The sequence below is a fragment of the Camellia sinensis genome, chromosome 5, assembly GCF_055761805.1.
Source record: "Camellia sinensis isolate YWXY chromosome 5, ASM5576180v1, whole genome shotgun sequence".
Taxonomy (NCBI): Eukaryota; Viridiplantae; Streptophyta; class Magnoliopsida; order Ericales; family Theaceae; genus Camellia; species Camellia sinensis.
Window position 1 is genome coordinate 121,997,965 of NC_138965.1, and position 23,659 is coordinate 122,021,623.

At 37.9% G+C, this 23,659-nt stretch overlaps 1 protein-coding gene and 1 long non-coding RNA gene across 2 annotated transcripts; both read left to right on the forward strand.

Annotated features, from left to right (window-relative positions):
• The first annotated feature begins 553 nt into the window (after positions 1-553).
• Positions 554-17,690, forward strand: LOC145790001 ((+)-neomenthol dehydrogenase-like). Its single transcript, XM_082867796.1, has 5 exons — positions 554-880; positions 988-1,234; positions 1,644-1,712; positions 16,210-16,386; positions 17,097-17,690. The coding sequence occupies exons 1-5, from the start codon at positions 852-854 to the stop codon at positions 17,460-17,462; spliced, it is 888 nt and encodes a 295-aa protein (XP_082723922.1). The 5' UTR covers positions 554-851; the 3' UTR covers positions 17,463-17,690.
• LOC145790007 (uncharacterized) lies at positions 10,119-11,276 on the forward strand. Its single transcript, XR_014328560.1, has 2 exons — positions 10,119-10,243; positions 11,010-11,276. It is a non-coding gene; the product is annotated as an uncharacterized LOC145790007 (long non-coding RNA).
• Positions 17,691-23,659: the final 5,969 nt, after the last annotated feature.

The following is a 23,659-nucleotide window of genomic DNA, read 5'->3' on the forward strand; positions in this document are numbered from 1 at the left end:
CTAAATATATAAAATTAATAGTTTAAGAATAAAATTAAAAAAATTAAGAATAATTTAGAAAATAAAAATGAAATCGAAACCTTGTGACGTAATCGATGACGACTACTCGTAGGAGAGCCTAAGCGATGACGATTATTTTCTCTTTTGTACGGACTCAATAAGGCACTTTTCATAATAAATGAAATAATATTAATGGCTATTCCATCGTGACAGAGAGGTATTGTTGGGGGCTCATAGACTCACTTTTAAGTAGATTTGATAATTTAGATCGTTTGTATTTTAGAATTAATAATGTTATATATATTAATTAATATCTTAATTAATGTATTAATTGATAATATTACGTAATTTAAGAAATTTTTGATATTTATAATTTGTATAATGAGTTATAAACGATATTATCTTAAATATAATTAAACATAATAATAACACATACTAATTTTGATTTAATAATTTATTGATTCTACCACCATAACGAACCATAATCAAAGACATGACAAAAAATTCACAACCAACATTAATTTAAGAAGAAGATTAGGAACAAATAAACTGATCTCACATTAATATAATCCTTTCACATGAAACGTTTCATACTTAGTAGCCAACCAACCAAACAAGACCAAAAACTCCTTTTTGTGAATCTCACACCCATACAAATGGGTTATATCCAATCACATAATTGAAACACCACAAAAATTTATAACAAACACTAATTTAAAACCTAACTTAGCATATACATGCACTACAAATAAGGTATTTAGCAAAGCTATCTTTGTTTATCAATAAAAGAACCAAAGGTTGAGAGGTGAACTAAAGCTAGCATTCCTCAGGTACACCCCATCTTGTTAGCAATGGCAGAGGCAATCACTACAACAAAGAGGTGTATTTTTGCTTCTTTTGTAGCATTTGAATTCTCTTTCAGTCACTCTCATTCTAGCTTTAACTTTCACACCCACCAACTGTTAGTGTTATATTGTCTCTGTGTAGGTATGCAGTTGTAATAGGGTCAAATAAAGGAATAGGGTTTGAGATATGTAGGCAATTAGCTTCTAAGGGAATCATAGTGGTGTTGACTGCTAGAGATGAGAAGAAGGGTTTTGAAGCCCTTGAGAAACTCAAAAGTGATGGCCTCTCTGATCATGTGGTGTTCTGTCAACTTGATGTTGTGGACCCATCTAGTGTTGCTTCCCTTGCTGAGTTTATCAAGTCCAAATTTGGAAGGCTTGATATCTTGGTATGATACACAGCCCAATTGTCAAATTTTCTATTTTTGTTCATTTAATTTATAATTATCATTAGTCTTTGTGCAGTCTCAGTCAACAGCGATAAGCTTGCCCCAATTGTAAATTTTATAATTAGAATTCCTATTTTGGTAAACTTTGGCAATACATATTTGGTTGTCTTTATAGAATGGAAGCAGTATGATTATGTTATTCAACAAGAAAGTTAGTTGTGTTAATGGAGTGAACTTTGCATTTACTTATTAATGAGAGCCATATATATATATATATATATATATGTATATAAAGAGGTAAGGCTTTCAATCAAAATTTCTAGAAAGATCTATTACTTGTTTCTTGTTTCCTTGAATGTTTCAGTGATTTTTAATGAAGTAAATAATGAAAAAGCTCGAATTCTTGTAGGTGAACAATGCTGGGATTCTTGGAGCCAAGATGGATTGGGATTCTTTGCAGTCATCAGAGGGTAGTACGGTAAGCCTTTATGCATGATTCATTTCATTTTCCCACAAGTAAATTCAATTGGTGTGATTGCATTGATGCATTCATCCGATGGCCACTGATATCTATTTGTGGGGATGTATTTTCTGAATACTAACACGTGGCATGGTGACGCCGACGTATCAGCCGAGGTACCACGTGTCCTGGTAGTTAAGCCGAGATAATCTCGGAGAAGCCGAGGTTATCTCCGAAGATATCGGAATCCGAGATAAGGGACAGGAGTCCTAAGGCAAAGAGGGGACTTAACTAAGATAAGGGTAAAGCTCTTGGGGAGTTTATCTTTATCCCCTAAAGAGTCCAAAGTAAGCACTAAAATTGGAGTACATAGAAGTCATAATTCAAGTGGGACTTGGATTGAGTATATTATAAAAGAAAGGCACCCCCGTGGGTCTAAGGTATGCAATTTATGTTTTGAGTATTCAATCTAGCACTTGATTTATCTTTGAGAGAGATACTGACTTGATCGTCGGAGTGCCCCCGGGTGGAAGAACCACCGCCGGAGCTTTTTCTTTCTGTTACAGGTTCCTAAAGCCATCTATTCTGCCTGTGCTCTCCAACTGATCACTAAACGGGCAGTGTGGTCAGATTTTCACCCACACAATTTGGCACCGTCTGTGGGAACGAAGGAAGAATAGATGGCCAGTAACGGACAATAGGAAAAAATTGGGGATGACGCTCCCACTGGGAGTGGCAGACCAATTGATCCTGACATGGAAGGAGACAACCACAATACAGAAGCCCGTGACCAGGGTCACAGAGAGAACGACGTCATCCCAGAAGGCGACACTTCAAAAAAGACAAACCAAGGAAAGTACTATAATGAAGATAACCTCCAGGTATGGAGGGACAAGTGCCTACGGAGGGATGAGGAGGTGAAAGAACTGGCGAACAAATTGTCGGACCTTCAGTCAGTCGTCAACTTCATGATGCAGAATAATGTTATGCATCCACCATACCCGCTGCAAGATACGCCGATGCCAGCGACCAACACCCAGAAGGGTAGAAGAAAAACAATCCCCGAGGTCCCTCAGCATACCAGGAGCGGAAGGCATTCTCACCGGCCTTCTAGGGAAGTCGGACGGGAAAAGCCGAGGCAAGAAGAGTCCCGAAGGACACACCACATGAAGAATCCAGACCCCAAAGAACATCGACATGTTCAGGGGCAAGTACTCCATTTTGACACAACCCATGAAGAAAGATCCAAACGGACCCACCATGAGGCCGAAAGCAGTGTACCAAAAAGACTAAAATCCAAAGACAGCCGAGCTCCAGGGAGGAGCAAAGAAGACCTAAGAGACTACCTCAAAAGGAGGCAGCAGAATGCAGAAGCCGAGGTAAACTCCCCAGTAAAACCAAAAACAGCCTTCTCGGCGGAACTGGACAAATTCGAACCGCCCAAGAGATTCAGTATGCCGAGGTTTCAAATCTATGATGGTAAGTCAGATCCGAACTTTCATGTTGGGCTATACCTAAATTCAATGGCATTATATAGTGGGAACGAGCCGTTGCTCTGCAAAGTATTCCCCTCATCCTTTGGGGAAATTGCATCTGATTGGTTCCATAAGTTACCAAGAGGAAGCATAAAGACATGGGAAGGCTTGGCCGAGATGTTTGTGGCCAGGTTCGTGACCAACAAGTTGCAACCTCTGAGGGTTGATGCTTTGATGGCTCTAAGAATCACCAAGGAAGAAGGCCTTAGGGCCTATGCGAAGAGGTACTACGAGGTGTTCAACCGAATACCCGAATGCAACCAGGAAGTAGCAGTCGTGTCTTTCAAGAACGGCCTGAAAGATGACTGCCCACTACGGAAGTCTTTGGCAAAAACATTGCCAAAAAGCATGGAAGAACTCATGGCAAGAATTGAGAAATACGCCAGGGCCGAAGAAGATACATCGGGAAACAAAGAGGTAAAACAAGAAAAGGGAAACGGCTCGCCAAAGCGAGGTCGAGTCAACAATGGGCCAACCAAACAAGAAATAGAATTAAGAAATAAACAGGCAGTAACAACGGTATTCCGGATCCCAATCCATAAAATCTTAGATCGGATTCGAAATCAACCTTATTTTAGGGCTCCGGCAAGAGCACCGGGGGAATTCATGGGAAGGAACGTTGGTAGACGTTGTGCCTACCACAATGAAGAAGGGCATCCAACTCAAGGTTGCAGAGCCTTAAAAGCACACTTGGAGGACCTGGTAAGACAAGGCTTTCTGAGGGACCTGGTCGATGAGGCTAGAACAAGGGAAGAGCAGGCAAGGTTGCCTCAAGCACCAGCAGCACCCCCTCCCCCAGCACAGCTACCACAAGCAGGAGAACCGAGGGTGGTTAATGTGATCCACTCAAGGGTCAACGAAAACGAAGTCAGAGGAGAAACCCAGAGGGTAAGACATTTACAGCATATCTACCAAGTCGGGGAAAAGAGACATCGGCCAGAAGAATGCCAAGGGCCAATGATAGCCTTTACTGAAGCCGACTTAGAACTGGTCCAACATCCGCATAATGATGCCTTGGTAGTATCCCTCCAGGTTGGGGAGTGCCAAGTAAAACACATCCTAATAGACCAAGGCAGCTCCTGTGACATCATGTATGTCAGATGTTACAAAGAGCTAGGCCTTCACCCCGATGACCTAGAACAATCCAGCGGCCCGATGGTCGGCTTTAATGGAACGCCGACATGGCCACTGGGTGCAACAAGCTTAGAGATACAAGCTGGCACTAAGAAGATCAGGATGGAATTCCTGGTAATTGACACACCCTCACCATACAACATCATCTTGGGAAGACCGTGGTTGCATGCAATGGGGGCAGTTCCCTCAACGTTGCATCAACTACTCCGATTCCCAACAGAGCATGGGATTGAAGAAGTCAGAGGGGATCAACTACAAGCCAAAAATTGCTCCATGGCAGCAATAAAGTCCACCTGTAGTATACGGGAGCCAAAGAAAGCAGAAGTTGAAGATGAGGACATGGAAGTCCTAGAAGACGTCGGGAAAGAACCAGCCGAGAAAAGCGAAGAGGCGCTAAAGAAAATCCTCGTCCAGGAGGGCGACGAAGAACGATTTTTTCTTCTCGGCTCAGGCTTAGCTAAAGGAGAGGAAAAAGAACTGGAAGATTTTTTAAGGGCAAACATAGAGGCGTTCGCCTGGACACCTTATGAAATGCCTGGCATTGACCCCGAGGTCACTTGCCACAGTCTGAATGTCGACAGATCGGCAAAGCCTGTGATTCAACGAGCCAGAAGGCCGACGTTGATGCACGTCGAAGCAGTAGAGGAAGAGGTAGACAGACTCCTTGAAGCCAGGGCCATCCGAGAAGTTCAGTACCCAACATGGCTGTCCAACACAGTAGTAGTAAAAAAGAAGAATGGCAAGTGGAGGGTTTGTGTAGACTTTACCAGCCTCAACAAAGCTTGCCCGAAAGACAGCTTTCCTCTGCCCAAAATCGACCAACTGGTAGACGCCACTTCGGGACATGAAAGGATGAGTTTTTTAGATGCATACAGAGGGTACCACCAGATTGCTATGTACCCTCCAGATGAGGAGAAGACCGCGTTCATCACCCCAAAAGGCCTGTACTGTTACAGGGTAATGCCTTTTGGGCTGAAAAACGCAGGAGTAACCTATCAGAGGTGAGTGACAAAGATGTTTAAACACCTGATTAGCAAAACAGTAAAAGTTTACATCGATGATATGGTCGTAAAGACCAAGGAATCAAAAGGTCATCTTGCCGACCTAAAAGAGGTCTTTGACATACTCAAAAGATATCGGCTCCGACTCAACGCCTTGAAGTGTGCCTTTGGAGTTGGGTCAGGTAAATTTCTAGGATATCTGGTAACAAGAAAGGGCATTGAGGCCAGCCCAGACCAAATCAAGGCCATCCTGGAACTACAGAGTCCGACATCGGCAAAGCAAGTTCAAGTGCTCACTGGAAGGGCCGCAGCCCTAAACCGATTCATCAACAGAAGCTCAGACAAATGCAGACCCTTCTTTAACCTGGTGAAAAAAGCCACAGACTTCCTATGGACAGAAGAATGTGAAGCTGCCTTAGTCGACCTAAAAAAGTACTTAACCACAACCCCAGTCCTTTCTAACCCAGTTCCAGGGGAGGAATTGTTTCTGTACTTAGCAGTCTCTGAACACGCAGTCAGTGCAGTGCTGATCCGAGAGGAAAAAGGGGAGCAGAAGGCTGTCTATTATGTAAGTAAGACTTTGGCTGACGCAGAAACAAGATACCTACCGCTGGAAAAATTAATGCTAGCCTTGGTAATGGCCTCAAAGAAATTGAGCCATTACTTTCAGGCACACAAGATTGTGGTCCTAACAGAGCACCCACTGAAGTCCTTGTTACATCAAGGAGACTTAACAGGAAGGATAGCAAAATGGGCAGTAACACTGGGCCAGTTTGACCTAGAATTTAGGCCGAGAACAGCAATAAAGGGCCAAGTTTTGGCCGACTTCGTCGCAGAACTCACACCTGAAGCCATCACACCTCGGGCTCCGTCGAGCCAAGATGAGCATCACCCCAACAAGCAAAAAGAATCCCAGTCAAAGACAAAAAAGCAAGAGAAGGAAAAGCTCAGACCATGCAGCATCTACATCGGCGATTCATTCAGACTATTCGTCGATGGAAGTTCAAACCGCCAGGGAGCAGGCGTAGGAGTACTGCTGATATCTCCAGATGGAGAAATTGTAGAACAGTCCATCCGTCTGAGGTTCAAAGCCTCCAACAATGAAGCAGAATATGAAGCATTAATTGCAGGGCTAAAGCTAGCAGCAGCAGCAGAAGCAGACGAGGTAATTGTTTTTTGTGATTCACAACTCATTGTTAACCAGTCAACAGGAGAATTTGCAGCCAGAGACGAAAGAATGTCGGCATATGCAAAGGAAGTCGTCCGACTGGCAGCCCTATTTCAGAACTGCAGATTACTCCAAGTTAGCCGAGATGACAACACCCACGCCGACGCGTTGGCTAACCTGGCCAGTTCAATTCAAACTGGAAAAACAAGGACAATTATGATCGATTACATGTCGGCCCTGAGCATAGACAAACAGAGCACCAAACATGAAGCAATGTGCGTAGACTTGGGACCAAGTTGGATGGATGCAATCATTGCATTCCTAAAAGAATGGAAGCTGCCAGAAGACCATAAAGAAGCACATAAAATTAGACTGAAATCGGCCAGATTCATTCTAACAGCAGAAGGCCATCTCTACAGGAGGTCCTTCACTGGACCACTTTTAAGGTGCGTACACCCTTTGCAGGTTGAAGATTTTCTTTACGAGATTCATGAAGGGATTTGTGGAAGCCATGCTGGGGGCAGATTGTTAGCCCACAGGGCCATTACCCAGGGGTATTGGTGGCCCTACATGCAAAAGGATGCCGAAGCCTATGTAAAGAAGTGTGAACAATGTCAAAGGTTTGCACCTTTGATACATCAGCCAGCTGCCGACCTAAACCCAGTATCCAGCCCTTGGCCATTTGCCCAATGGGGCATGGATCTGGTTGGACAACTTTCCCAGGCAACTGGGCAGAGAAAATACTTGCTGGTAGCAATAGACTACTTTACAAAATGGATAGAGGCAGAACCTCTTGCCAAAATCCGAGATGTGGACGTCAAGAATTTTATATGGAGAAACATTATCACAAGATTTGGGATTCCAAGAGCAATAGTTGCCGACAACGGAACACAGTTCGACAGCAAACATATCAAAAACTTTTGTGCAAAATTCAAGATCAAGAATTATTTCTCAACACCAAGTTTTCCTCAAAGCAATGGGCAAGCAGAGGCATCCAACAAAGTAATCCTGGATGGAATAAAGAAGAGGCTGCAGGCAGCAAAAGGAAAATGGGTGGACGAGTTGCCCAACGTACTTTGGGCATATCGGACTACGCCGAGAAGATCAACAGGAGAATCCCCCTTTGCCATGGCCTATGGCACAGAAGCAGTCATCCCCTTGGAGATCGGCATCCCAGGGATCAGAACCCAGGGAGTAGAGAATGGCACCAATGACATACTCTTAGCCCGAGACCTGGATTTATTGGAAGAACGAAGAGAGAAAGCTGCAATTCAGCTCGTAGTATACCAGCAACAGCTTGCCAGAGCTTACAACAAGAAGGTTAATCCAAGAGATTTTCAAGTTGGCAACCTAGTCCTAAGAAAAGTCGTCGGGAACAAGAAGGATCCCAAAGAGGGCAAGCTTGGCCCAAACTGGGAAGGACCCTACAGAATTACTTCAGTATTAGGCAATGGAGCTTATCGGCTTGAGGACAATGAGGGCAAAGCATTGCCCAGACCTTGGAATACTTGTAATTTGAAATTTTTCTATCATTAGATAAACACCATTGTTTGGCCGATATCATCAATAAAGTCTTTTCAGAATCCTTTCAACATATATGATTGATTAAGTTATGCATGGATGTTTATTGAAGACATATCAAACTCAGGCAAAACTAGGCCGAGATTATTCCTTAATTCACTTGTTGAAATTTGTAGCAATTTACAAGTTGGAATTAAGCTGATTCCTTATCTTCACTTGTTGAAATTTGTAGCAATTTACAAGTTGAAGTTAAGCCGAGATTATTCCTTATCTTCACTTGTTGAAATTTGTAGCAATTTACAAGTTGGAGTTAAGCTGATTCCTTATCTTCACTTGTTGAAATTTGTAGCAATTTACAAGTTGAAGTTAAGCCGAGATTATTCCTTAATTCACTTGTTGAAATTTGTAGCAATTTACAAGTTGGAATTAAGCTGATTCCTTATCTTCACTTGTTGAAATTTGTAGCAATTTACAAGTTGAAGATAAGCCAAGGTTATTGCTTAAGTTCTCATAGCAATATGTGGGTTACTTAAACCCTAGGAAAGATGCTTAACACTTGTTGAAATTTGTAGCAATTTACAAGTTTATGTTAAGCCGACATATGATCACCCGCTGAGGTATACAGAAAGTTACAGGTTAAAGTAAAGGCTAAGTATATTGTTCACTACTTGTTGAAATTTGTAGCAATTTACAAATAAGTTAGACTAAATGTGAGAACCCGAATATAAAAATTAAGTAAATAATTAAATAATAATATTACAATCTCAAATATTTTGGTGGTGAATTCTAAGGTGCAAATTAAATATTATTGGAGGATCTTTTAATTAATTTTAAACCTAAAATAAATTTATGGTGAAAGTCTTTAATTTAGAGACAAGGTTTATTATAAAAATAAAAATAAAAAGAGAGAGAGAGGAGGGGGTGACTTGAACTCTAGACCACAAGGTTAATATATAAGACTCCTACCATTTGAGTTGCATGTAACTTATACATATGTTTTGTATATTTATCTATTTATTTGACCTATGTGTGCCCACCACTAGTATAAAATAAAATAAACACAAACCCTACTCTATTATTTGTTCACCACATAGGGCAACAACACAGCAGCCACGGGAGAAGGTTTGAGAGAAGGAAAAAAAAAAAGAAGAAGATGTTGCAATCAAAGAACTTTTGGGTGTGTTGTGTTGTGTGTGATCATCAAAGGTTAGCCCTCTTGGGTTTTCTTCTCTTCTTTCTTTGTTCTATTCTTATTCTATAATTATTTTATTCATTCATGGAGAGGTTGTAGGTTTATGCATTGTGTATATAGATATCCTATTAAGAAACTTGAGGAGCTAAATTTATGTGTAAAGATTGGGTGTAATTTTCAGTCCAAAAAAAAAAAAATTCTGTACAAAGTCACAAATTTTAAAAATCAAGAAACCATATCAAACGGATGAATTTTAATCTGAAATTTTTACAGTAGATCAATTACACATTGAATTGCATATCTGAATTTTTTCATAATTTTTGGGAGTCGAAATCCATATAAATTGAGGTATTCAAATCTGTCCAGGAAACCAGTCCGAAACAGTAAATTCGGGATTGTTGTTCTCTTTGGGTATAAATCCAAAAATTATCAAATTAGTGTCATTAGAACCGGTTACGAGACTAGTTTTGTATGTTTTTGGCCTTGCATTGATTGCTCGTGTATATTAATAGAACCGTCAATTTCTTTAAAGTGCTGCAGAAAACAACCTATTTGGATATAATTAATTGTAGAAAATTATTTTGATAAGCAAATCAAGTGAAACCAATTGGGTTTGAAACTTAGGATATATTAGATCATATCTGGAGGTTATTAGAATTTTTCGAATAGCGTGGAGTGGGTTTTGAAATTTTCAAAGTTAGCGAATAGATTGGGAAAACTAGTTTAAAACACTGTTTTATCTTAAAGTTATTTTTAGTTAAGTTTCGATCGGAACCTATGTCTTGGGTGATTTTAGACCTTGAAGAACATGAACTTAGGTAATATTTAAGAGTAACGGTGAGTTGGGTTGAGCCGTGTTAGTGCGCTTTAGTTTGGGGTTACTCAGTTCGTATTCTTTAGTATTTTTAAATTAGCAGTGACGTGTAGTTTTCATATTGGTTCAGGGCACTAGTTGGACTTTCATACTCTATTCGAGGATTATATTATTTCGTTTCCAGGTGAGTAGTTTCATGCTACATATTTTTATAAATGTTCCCCTACCCTGAACTGTTGGAAAAATTAAATTGTTGTTTCATGATTAAACTGTTTTGATAAATTATTATATTATCAATTGAATCAAATTATTTCTGAAACATGTGTGAACTTGGCATACTGTAAACTATTTGTTTTGGTCTCATGTTTATAATGATGAACTACCATGTTTTGCGAAACTGATGTGTATTGATTATTGGGACCATGTGTGTATTTAGTCCAGGGAAATTATTCCACTGTGTGTGGTGACTCTGGCCACTAGGGAACAGATCCGGGTTGGGCCGTGATGACTCTAGTGCTCAACGATTGTAAGGAAAAGACCTTTAAAAACAACTAGGTGACCTTCAATCGGATCGTCTTTGAGAAAAGGCCCAGGTGCCACCCTGAGGATGACTCTTAGTTCGGTATTGGATCCAACGGGGCTTATAGCCTGAGAAATGTGTGGCAGATTATTTGTTTTTCTTGGTACCCAGAAAATTATTGGTGTTCATGTTATAATCTGTTTTAAGTGAAAAATGTCGTTTATCATGTTCTTGCGAGACATGAGTATTTTAAGTGTTGAATTGTGGAACCTTCTTTTTGAAACAGATTGTATTTACCAAACTGTATGCCAATCTAGTTTCTGTGATATATATCTTATTTTGGAATTGAACCCTGTTTTCAAAACTGTATTTACTATCCATGTTGCTACTCACTGAGCTATCAGCTGACTTAGTTGTTTACCATTTTCAGGTGTTAGAAGGACTTAGAGTGGACTCTTGGTGTAGCGGGGACTCAATTTCATGGACCTCTAGGGCATTTATTTAATTTGTTTTAGGTTGCTTGTCGAGTTTTGTGCAGACATTGTGGTTGAGTTTTATTTAGAATTATTTTATGTTGTGGGCGGTTTGTGTCCCTTTTGGTATATACATATTTATAGGAAGTTGGTTATGACTTGTTTTTCAATTGTGGCATGTCACTGGATTGAGTTTTGATTTATTTATTTCTGGGTTATCATCACATTTATTCTTTGTGGTTTTGGGTTCATGTTTAGGCTTACGTGTGCCTTGGGCTAAGTCCCTGTGGGCCACGGCCGGTCATGCCCAGATTTGGGGTGTGACAAAGATTACCATTTAATACTTGTTGAAACTTGAGAAGAAGCTTGCAAAGTTTACATTCCGAAATATATGTTCTATACTTGTTGAAATTTACGAAAAGTTTGCAGGTCAGTATCTTGTCGAAGTAAAAGTTTTATGGTTATACCCGAGGTACGTAACCCCAAGAAGATTGCACAAAGGAAGCAACATGAAGAAGCATGCAAAAAATTTTCTAAGTACAAGACTATGCAGAAGCAGTCAACAGAATATCACAAAATTAAAACATCCAGAGGAAAAACTGTTGCAATTACATATTGAAAAAACCACGCCGGCCAAAAGAAGGAGTTTTGCATTATCCAGAAAGTAAAAAAGTACAAAACGCAAAAAACAGAAAAAGAAGGAAAAAGGTACAAAAAACATTTTTTTTCAAGATTCTTCAGTGTTAGCCGCTGCAGGGACTGGGACCTCGGACGACTCTGGTGGTACCTCGTCGGCCACTTTCTCCGCTTGTATCTCGACATCAATCTCTGCGATTGTTGACTCAACACTTCTTTCTATCAAGAGAAGATTGGACGATAGCTGCCCAGCGGCAGTTTCCTTGGTTGCCTCCTCGGCCTCACCACCCTCCTCATCCAAGGTTAAGTCCATAACCTGCTCTATAGGAGGAGGGGACTTGGCTTCGACGGCTTCCTTGGGCTTTCTCACCAAGGCTTCTTCGTTGACCTCTTTATCTTCATCCTCGGCATCAGCATCAAATTCTGATCCACCTTCAGGTGGAGGTGGAGGAAATGGCAAAGGGATGGCATCAGCATTCCGAAGGGGCGAGTCAACAGGGAGATCAAGCTTCTTTATCAGGGACATCCAACCTAGGGAAAATCCCCTGTTGCATGCCTGCCTGACTTGAAGCTTATAATCTTCTGCGACGTCGGCCATACCTTGGGCGTAGGCCTTTTCATCGGCCTCTTTGACTTCGGCCTCTTTGGTGGCCAGAGCTTGCTGGAGTTCTTTCTCCGCTTGGGCCTTTTGAACCTCGGCCTCTCTTTTCTCGGCCTCAGCAACTTTTCTAACGGCCTCAGCAGATTCGGCCTTCTCAAGAGCTAAAGTTTGAACTTTAGTTGCAGCCTCGGCTTGATCCTCCAGTTTCTTCATTTTTGCTTCAAGGGACTTTATCTCTCTCTTCATGGAAGATGCTTCCCTTTTCATATCAACCAACCTTTGACGATTTTCAAAAGATTGCATTGAAAATGAATGGGCATGCTGAATGGCCTGCAGAAAAACAGAAGTGTTAGACAGTACTCTCAGTAAAAAACGAAAGAAAAAAAATCACAAGTACAAACAGAAAACACTTACTTGAACGGAGTGTTGGAGCATGAGAGCGTAATTCTCATACTCACTAAGCTTAGCATTTCGCTCCAAGTCATTCAGAAGGAGAAGAGCAGTGCTGAGGGCGACACCAACGTTAATGTCATCAGCACTTTCACTAGCCATAATGGGCCTATCCTCCAGGGATAGATCAGGGGCCCAGGGGACGTCGGGCTTCTTTGAAGCCGAGGTCGTCGCAGACGATGACCTTGGCCTCTTTGATTGAGTAGACCCTGAGGGTTGACCCTCAGCTGACCTCTTGGTGGAAACAGAGATTGATTTTCTGCTTTCTGCCAGCTTTGAAATAGGCACAGCATCCTCAGCTTCGGCATCTGTAGCCTTGGCCTTAGGCTGAGCCTTTTTAACTCTTTTTGGTTTGGGTGGGAGCATTGATTGCGTTGGTGCGGCTTCGGCGTCAGTTGGAAGATCGGCGAGAAGGTCTTGAACGACAGGCCTTGGACGGACCATATCGGCAGTCTTTACAAGCCTTCGTCGACGTTTACGTTCAGGAATTGGTATTAAGTAGGGGGCCGAAGTTGATGGAAGATCGGCTGGGTCAGATGTGGACTCTTGATCTGTTCAGGATGTAGAAGCAGTTAAGGTTGTGGCTGTGGGTGGAGAAAGACTCTTCTTCCTTTTTCTTGGGACGTCGGGTAAAGTGGATTTATATGTGGGGATGAAGTTTAGTAATACTGGGGCTTTTCGTTTATGGATTGGAAGGTTAAGGAGTGTTTTCAGATCCGTTCCTGGGAAGAAGGATTGACGAAAATTTTTCGGTGGCTGATGAAGATCTGCAGGACAAAGAAACAGACGTCAGAAACAAAAAGTATTAAGGACTTAAATAAAAACAACTAAGTGTTGACTCAGGGCTCTTACTCTTGCCCTCTGAAATTGTTCGAGGAAGAGGGTAGAGGTGGACATCTTCATCTGGGCCAAATTCCCAATTTCCAGAAGCAATGAGAAAATCATCTCCAGCCCCCTTGTTGGAGTCTGGGAGGTCGGCTACGATTTTGTACTGAGTAGATCTCGGTTTAAGGTAATAAACGAAACCCCTATCCTTCAGGTCAAGAGGGCACATGGTATAGCAGTATTGAAGGTCGGCCAAGGTAATTCTAAGGTTCTCTTGCCTAGCTAAAGTAATAATACCGTTAATTACCCTATAGGAATTGATAGTAAGTTGCATGGGGTTCAGCCTATAGAAGTAAAGAACTTCGCGAAACAGGGGATCAAGTGGAAGCCGAAGTCCACATTCGGTGAAAGCTACTACAGGGAAGGGCATCGTATGGTCTGTGGGCATGATGGTATCACTGTCCCCAGCTAGTTTAAGATGAACATCGGCTGGGATAGAGAATTCCTGCCTAAAGTATTCAAGTTTTGTTGGGGTATTAACCCTATGCCTCCACATACCCATTATGTCAATTTAAAATATGTTTCAGAAGATGGGCGTTTTTAGGAAGGGTTACAAGAATCTCGGTAAAAATCTAAGAAATGGCTGATAAGGCTTATTTCAGTTTTCCCTAAATTTGAAGGTTCTACGCACACATCCCAAACCTAAGAACTCTAAAGACCAAGATTGAAGGCACAGATCTGGGGCAGATACAAAAAAGAGAAAACAAAGACGAAGTTTCAGATTCCAGAACAGAGGTATAGCTCTCAGAAACAATAAAGATACAGAAAAAAAAAAATCAAGAACAGTGGCAAAGAGAATGGTGAAAAAGTATAGAAGTTCAAGGAATAGCCACAAATTCAAGATACAAATAAACCCAAGGCTTCGAACAAGATCAGTAATGGCAACAGGCAGACAAAAGCGCAGAAAGAGAAATTAACATTGAAGGGAATGAATCTTACCGGAACAAGTGAAGCCGGGGCAGTGTTCGCCGAGCTCAGAAATTGGTTGCAACAGCAAAGAAGGCTTCGCAAGAATGAGGGATTAAGGGCAGTTCCAGAAGAGAGATTGAAGCGATGGCAGATTCGAAGAAGAAAGAGCTTTCAGAGAGAGAAAGAGCAAGAAGACAGAATGAAAAAGTAAGGGAAAAATAGAGGCAAAGGAGAAGTTTTGTCAAAAACGTGAAACGGCGGCAAAAATAGGGCAATTATTGCGCCTAGAGCAACGCACGCGTCAGACGGCGCAGACGAACGAACAGACAGCTTCCAGGCGCGTCACCGACACGCTCCAATGAAGAGAAAACACGTGAAAGAAACGGTTAGATATGCATGACAGCTCATGCGCGTGGGAAAGTACGATCGAAGCCTTGTTCTCCGAAGAGAACACATCGGCTGAAAATGGATAATCTTGGCTAAAACAGTTTTTGAGCCATTACTTAGAAAAGAAGTGACGAAATATCAGAATAGGTTCCATCACCTCAGAATGCCGAGGTAATAGAACCTAGGGGGCAGTTGTGGGGATGTATTTTCTGAATACCAACACGTGGCATGGTGACGCCGACATGTCAGCCGAGGTACCACGTGTCCTGGTAGTTAAGCCGAGATAATCTCGGAGAAGCCGAGGTTATCTCCGAAGATATCGGAATCCGAGATAAGGGACAGGAGTCCTAAGGCAAAGAGGGGACTTAACTAAGATAAGGGTAAAGCTCTTGGGGAGTTTATCTTTATCCCCTAAAGAGTCCAAAGTAAGCACTAAAATTGGAGTACATAGAAGTCATAATTCAAGTGGGACTTGGATTGAGTATATTATAAAAGAAAGGCACCCCCGTGGGTCTAAGGCATGCAATTTATGTTTTGAGTATTCAATCTAGCACTTGATTTATCTTTGAGAGAGATACTGACTTGATCGTCGGAGTGCCCCCGGGTGGAAGAACCACCGCCGGAGCTTTTTCTTTCTGTTACAGGTTCCTAAAGCCATCTATTCTGCCTGTGCTCTCCAACTGATCACTAAACGGGCAGTGTGGTCAGATTTTCACCCACACACTATTTTTCTTTCTTTTGTTTCACTAAGTTGCATGATTTTTTCATAAAAAAGTTAGGATCTATACCTAATCTTTAAGTTTTCTTGCAGATCATTATTAATATTGAATGATTCCACATAGAAAAGCAAGAGAGCAAAAGTGCACTTTTTATTAATATATATATATATATATATTTGGACAAGGTTTTCCTACAATCCGTGTCAGAGAAACTTTTTGTTGCCTCATGTGCGAGAACCTCTAAGATAATTCATGTGCATAATTTACGTGATCAAAAGATCCCAAAAGTCATCATACTCCTTTTCAATAATTCTTTCATGTTGTTTTGAAAAAATCAATCATTATATTTCAGGAGAAAGAAAAAAGTGGTTGAAGAGAGTGGGGAGTGCTCAGAGTTTAGTTTATAAACTCAGTCAAAATCACCTCAATTGGCTTCTAATTTCATGCTTTGGTAGTCAAAATCACCTCAATTGGCTTCTAATTTCAGGGTTGGAATTATGCTTTTTAGGTAACAGGTAATAGAAACCACAAGGATTGTTACTGAATGATCTCATTAATGCATTAATGCAGGAAGAAGTCGTGAGCTCATTTAAAAAAATAACGACTCAAAGCTACGAGTTGGGTAATGAATGCTTGCAAACAAACTACTACGGCACAAAAAGGATGATTGAAGCACTCAATCCCCTCCTCCAGCTCTCTGATTCACCAAGGGTTGTAAATGTCTCTTCTATCTCGGGGAAGCTAGAGGTATAGAAGTAATCATAACCTCTTTCATAAGTACAAAATTTGCACTCTAATTAAAACAAACTTACACAGACAGCCTTACTGGCTTTCAATTTTGGATTAAAATTCAGTTGTTGATCTGAAAGCAAAAATTTAACTATCTCTTACCAAAAGTAATTATCAATGTTGTATTGTTGTTAATAGGGCGGTTCTGTCTAGTCAAGACACATGGATGACGCCACTCAATGATTAGTGGTGTAACCTCCTTGAGAAAACATCTTCGAAACCATATATATATATATATATATATATATATATTGTTTCTTTCAAAGTTATAATACAATTGTCACCACTATAAAAATCGTTTTGAAATTCCATATAATTTTTAAAAATGTGTTCCTTATAGTTTGTTGTTAGGAATGTTCAATTTAGTAGCGAAAGAAATCCCCCAAATAATTTGACTTGCCACACTTGAGTTTTGGGCTCTATGCAAAAATTGAGAATATATGGGAACTGATATTTGCATCTATGAAAATTTTTCCTTCTCTCTTGTTTGCAAATACTCGATTTTTATATGGTCTCATAATGAAATTAAAGGGAGTTAAGCATAGTGAAGATTTGTGTTGTGTGGTCCATACATTTCCTTTCTCATGGAAGTGGAGGTTTTGTTTTCATATTTTCAAATTTATTGTTGCCAATTGTAGTTGATCTTAGTTTCTCAAATTTTGATTCAGTTAATACCTAGTGAATGGGCTAAAGGAGTGTTGAATGATGTCGAAAGCCTTACAGAAGAGAGAGTAGAAGAGGTACTGAATGAGTTTCTAAAAGATTTGAAAGAAGGTGCATTAGAAACCAAAGGTTGGCCGACTTTTTTGTTTGCATATACAGTGAACGCGTACACAAGAATTCTGGCCAAGAAGTATCCCACATTCCGCATCAATTGTGTTTGCCCCGGTTGGACTAAAACAGATATAAACAACCACATCGGCAAACTAACTATAGAACAAGGTGCTCAATGTCCTGTGAAGCTAGCTTTGCTGCTTGATGATGGGCCTTCCGGCCTCTTCTTTGCTAACAATGAACCATTGTCTTTTGTGTGAGAATTGCTTGCTTCAATTTTGCAGAGGAAGATATAAATATATAGATATATACACACATTATGTGACTTTCTACCCAAATAATTCTCATGTTATTTGTACGAGTTTTGTTATGAATATCTTGAGGCAATAAAACTATATGGTGAAACCTAGGTGAATTTTTATTTTCATTTTATATGGATCATGTAATCAAAATTTAATATATATGAAAATTTGTGCCTTTTCATTTTATTTATTTATTAATTTTTATGGTTTATGCAATCAAAATTTAATAGTTCTCAAATTTGTGACAGTAAACATAGACAGACGCGCGCACAAAAGTTAAATGCCTTTATGATGGAATTTTATTTTTATTTATTTATTTATTTATTTTGGGATAGTGAACACAACCAATGTGATGGGACTTAAGACTTAGTTTGGTTTGGTATAGTGAACACAGCCAATGTGATTTTTTTTGAAAATTTTTGTGTTTGGAATTTGGATTAGTGGAGGGGAAAAAAAATAGGAAAATGAGAAGAAAAGGAAATGAAGTACAAACTCTTCCCTTTTTTTTCATCTGCCCTTTTCTTTTATTTTTTTCAACTTTTTTTTTCATAAATCCAAGATTGAAACATTGCTTAAAGGAACACGTTCCTATAATTTCTTGGAAAAATTAAAGGATTAACTTTTTGTTTTATTTATACTTGTGTATGTTGTCCACTTGATCTGATTAAGATACAGGACTTAATTTAATTATTTTGATTGGTTATATTATTATTATTATTATTATTATTATTATTATTATTATTATTATTATTATTATTATTATTATTATTATTATTATTATCAGAGCCAAGTGATGTTGTATCCTGTTTCTAACTGTTTAGCTACTTTTGATCAATCGTCTTCCTTGTTTGTTTAATTAATCCTGTTTTCAGTTCATCTTAATCACCTGAAAGATCAGTTTGTTTTATCCACCTAGTTTAAGTCACCCACTTCTTCCCAGTCTTGTGTAAGTCCTTCGGTTTAGGCACAGTCAGACTTTGGGGTCTAAAGATAGGGTATGTATGTATACTAGGTATGTGATAAAATTGACAAGAATAGGGTATGTATTAAGATATCTGTCAAACTGGTTAATTAAACTGAAACAATGAATCGATTATTTAGAAGTAACTCATCAGTCAGTTCTAGGTCAACAACCTTGCCTTCCATACCTAATCCAGGAATCATAATTAATGAAGAAGATGTTGAAATACAAAATGATCAAATTAATTCTGGCTGGAATATTCCAAAACTGCCTATTAAAGAGATTTATAAAACTTCTTTTATACAGGATGTTTTTAAAGTTACTCTCCATGTTAAAACTATTGAACAAGTTTATGCTTTAGAAAAACCAAGAGAAACCTGTCAGTTATTTGATAAAAAATTAATCAAACGACATTTAGATCATGGTTACAATTTTATGCATATTGGTCTAATTCAAATTGGCGTTAATCCATTAACTATGATAGGACAAAATACTTCTGTTTTACTCTGTTTAAGAGATGCCCGTTTTCTTAATTATAATGCTAGTTTAATGGGAATGATGGAAACTGGTCTTAATAAAGGTCCTGTACATTTTAACTGTTTTCCTGATTTTACTTTAAGTTTACGAGATCCACATATTCTCAAAGCATTAACATTAAACATTCAATTACATGGTGAATATACTGAAATGTTAGATTCTTCTCATAATATTGCTTTAATTTATCGTGTTCATTATAAATGTATGCAAACTAATTTAAATGTTCATGCTTTACATAAAAGTCCCAAAGATAAAACTTTACTAATCCAAAGCAGCAGTACTAATGAATCAAACATTAATATTCCTCACATGATTGAATGGAAAGATATTAATTTACCTGATCAATGGGTTATTGTCAATGAAAATTACAAACATAATCAACAACAATCTTCAATCCAAGATATTAAACATATCCAGCAAAATACTGATGGATCCGTTAATATTAAATTTAATCGCAATCAGTCTTCTAGACATAGTACATCTAGTGTCCCTTCTGAAATATCAACTGAAGACGAAATATTTAACACTCCGTTATTTCGAAAAAATAGTCAAATCCATCTTGGTCTTACTAATCCAATTTCCAAAAATAAATTAAAAGGAATTGATAATTCTACAACTTCTCAAATCAGTAAACCTGTTTATACTACTACCTCACATTTTCCTGAAGAAGACATAGCTTCAAATAATTCCTCAACTCAAACTGACTTCGAAGAATTTATACCACCTGTCAATCCTCAACTAATGACAATCAAAAAAGAATTTACTCCTGATTTAGATAAACTACTTATTGACTTTAGATCCAAAGATAATAGGACTAAGCGACATGCCTATCGTGCTAAATATGATTCTGCTCAACAATCTCGAATAACTAGACAATGGTATGATTTTATGGTTCAATATGGTTTTGAATTATCTTTCTTTGATTATATGGATCAATATTACAAAAAGATTAATACAATCACCAAACATAAGTGGAAAACTTCTCCTAATACTTCTGTGAGCTCTAATCATCCTCCATTAGAAAATATAATTATTGATCACCAAGGATCTGAAGTTCCAGCCTCTCCTTTTAAGTTACCTGGCACTGACCCTGAAATCAAAAAAGTTATTGAACAAAATAATTATACTAATCAATGTTTAAAAACAATTGGTAAACAATTAGACAAATTAGAAACTAATTTAGATGACCAATCTGCCAAATCAACTAAATCTCTAGATCAACCGTTACTTAATCTACCGAGTCATCGCTCTAAACGAACTAGCTTAGTTACTAATGACCAATCTACCGTCAAAGCTATTGAACAATTATTTACTAAATTAACTCCCAATGATACTTCTACATCTAAAGATAAAGGTCTTTCTGTTTTGAATCAACAACCTATTAATACTGTATCTGATTAATCTGAAACTGACACTACTGATACTGAAATAAACCAATTGGCTCAACAATTTCAATCTTCTCATCTGAATAAAATCCACTATCCCAAAGTTAATCCCCACAATACCAAAAACTGGTATTCTAAACCAACTCCTGTCGATCTCCAATTTGAAGAGACAAATATTAGTAATCAATTTTCTGTTTCTGCCAAAAAATTATACGAGTGGAATATTGATGGTCTTAGTGAAGATCAAATCCTTCAAAAACTAAACCATTTATCTATGGTCGCCAATAGTTATCTCAGTAATTATCCCCAATACTCTCAACCTGAAATTGTTTCTTTACTTACTTCTGGTTTTACTGGTATGCTCAAATCTTGGTGGGAAAAATATCTCACTGAAACCGACCGTGATTCTGTTATTTATGCCAATCAAACTGATGAAAATGGTCTCCCTCTTTTCGATGAATCCGTAGGATGTTGTCACCCTGATGGAATTAATCAATTAATATATACAATCGTTCGACACTTTATTGGTACCCCTACAAATATTTATTCGCGCATCCATGATCAATTAAGTAATCTCAACTGTCCAACCTTAAGTGATTTTAGATGGTATAAAGATGTCTTTACCTCTCGCGTCATGTTAAGAGAAGATTGTACTAAATCATTTTGGAAAGAAAAATTTATTAATGGCTTACCTAGCTTATTTGCCCATCAAAATAGAGATGTTCTTAGTCAACCCACTGGTGTTATTGAATATGATAATCTCACGTATGGTGATATAATTAGCACTATTCAAAAAGAAGGTTTAAAAATGTGTATTGATCTTAAACTTACTCAGAAAGCTAATAAAGATAAACATAAAGCTAAATATGAATTAGGCAATTTCTGTGAACAATACGGTTTACCTCCTGTTGCACCCTCTCGTAGGAAATCACACAAATACTCCAAACATAAATCATCATACAAACATTCCAATAAATATAAATATAAGAAGAACTATACACCTTCCAAATCCAATGATAAATTCTATACTAAACCCAAAAATAAATATTATAAATCCAAAGCCCATCCAAAATCTAAATCAACTAAAGATATTACTTGTTATAATTGTGGTCAAAAAGGACATTATTCAAATAAATGTAAAGACAAACAAAAATTAAAGGACCGAGTTAACCAACTCCAACTTGATGATAATTCCAAAAATCAATTATATGAAATCTTTCAATTAAATCAAACTATCAGTAGTACTTCTTCTTCCGATCATCCTGATACTTCATCTGACTACCAATCCCCTAGTGATGATTCTGATAATAATATTAATATAGGATGTAATGATGTTTGTTGTAAACCAGTTAAACAGATTACTGTTCTCACCAAAAGTACTCAAGAAGAATCTGCCCTAATCGACTTAATTAGTAAATTAGATGATCCCAAGTTAAAACAAAAATATACTGATAAATTAAAATCCTTATTAATCCATTCAGATTCCAAACCTAAGTTTGATAAACCTATAATCAGTCTATCCAAAACTTTAGAAAGATTTAAAAATAAACAAAAAGAAGTTACATTACAAGATTTACAACAAGAAATCAATCACATTAAACAAACACTCAAAGAATTACAACATAAAGATAAAACACTCGAAGATGAAATTATTGCCCTAAAACTTGATAAAAGTTTAGATAATTTCCACACTAATGAACATGAGTCCCCACATGAATCTGAACATGAATCTGATCCTAATCCTGATAACTTAATATTTGATAATCGATCACACCAATCTCCATCCCATAATCCTGACGAAAAACGATTAAGTTTAATCAACAAACTTTATATTCAAAAATGGTATTCTAAAATCAAAATAATTGTTAATGATTTTGAATTAGAATTAATCGCTTTAATTGATACTGGTGCTGATTTAAATTGCATACAAGAAGGATTACTTCCTACTACATATTATAAAAAATGTCAAGAAAAATTAACCTCTGCTAATGGCACTAAAATGCATATCAAATATAAATTACCAAAAGTACATGTTTGCCAAGATAATGTATGTTTTAAAACCTCTTTTGTTCTCGTTACCAATATGACTGATAAAATTATTTTAGGATCCCCATTTATCTATTTACTATATCCTTTTACTACATCTAGTACAGGAATAACTACGCATGTTTTAGGACAACCTGTTACATTCAAATTTTTATCTCCTCCTGAACTATTACACTTAAACCAATTAAAAGATTGTTCTATTTCTCATCAAATTAGCCGCCTGTCTCGACATTTAAAATTTCTTAAGGAAGAAATAAACCACAAACGCATTGACCAACAATTAACTAATCCAATCCTTGTTTCCCAAATTAATGATTTTAAACTAAAACTTGAATCAACTGTTTGTTCTACTTTACCTACTGCTTTTTGGCATAGGAAAAAAACATGTAGTTACCCTACCCTATGTTAAGAATTTTAATGAAACACACATTCCTACTAAATCTCGACCTATTCAAATGAATCATGAATTACTTGAAATGTGCAAAAAAGAAATTAATGAATTATTAAGAAATCGCATAATTAGCCCAAGTAAATCACCTTGGTCCTGTCCTGCTTTTTATGTTAATAAAAATGCTGAATTAGAACGAGGTGTCCCTCGGCTAGTTATCAATTACAAACCATTGAATGCTGTTTTAGAATGGATTCGGTATCCTATTCCTAATAAAAAAGATTTAATTAAACGACTTAGTCAAGCCGTTATTTTTAGTAAGTTCGATTTAAAAAGTGGTTTTTGGCAAATACAAATCCATCTTAAAGATCGATATAAAACTGCATTCAACACACCCTTTGGTCAATATGAATGGAATGTCATGCCATTTGGTTTAAAAAATGCTCCTAGTGAATTTCAACATATCATGAATGACATATTCAACCCTTTTAGTCATTTTTCCATTGTTTACATTGACGATATATTAATTTTTTCAAAATCACTTAGTGAACATTGGAAACATTTAACTGCATTCTTTTATACAATTAAAAGTCATGGTCTTGTTATTTCTGCTCCTAAAATTAAATTATTTCAAACTAAAGTTCGCTTTTTAGGGTATGATATTCATCATAATACTATCCTACCCATTAGTCGATCCATTGAATTTGCATCCAAATTTCCTGATGAAATTCTTGATAAGACTCAATTACAAAGGTTCTTAGGTTCCCTCAATTACATTGCTGAATTTTATAAAGACCTTAGGAAAACTTGTCAACCTCTATTTGATAGGTTAAAGGAT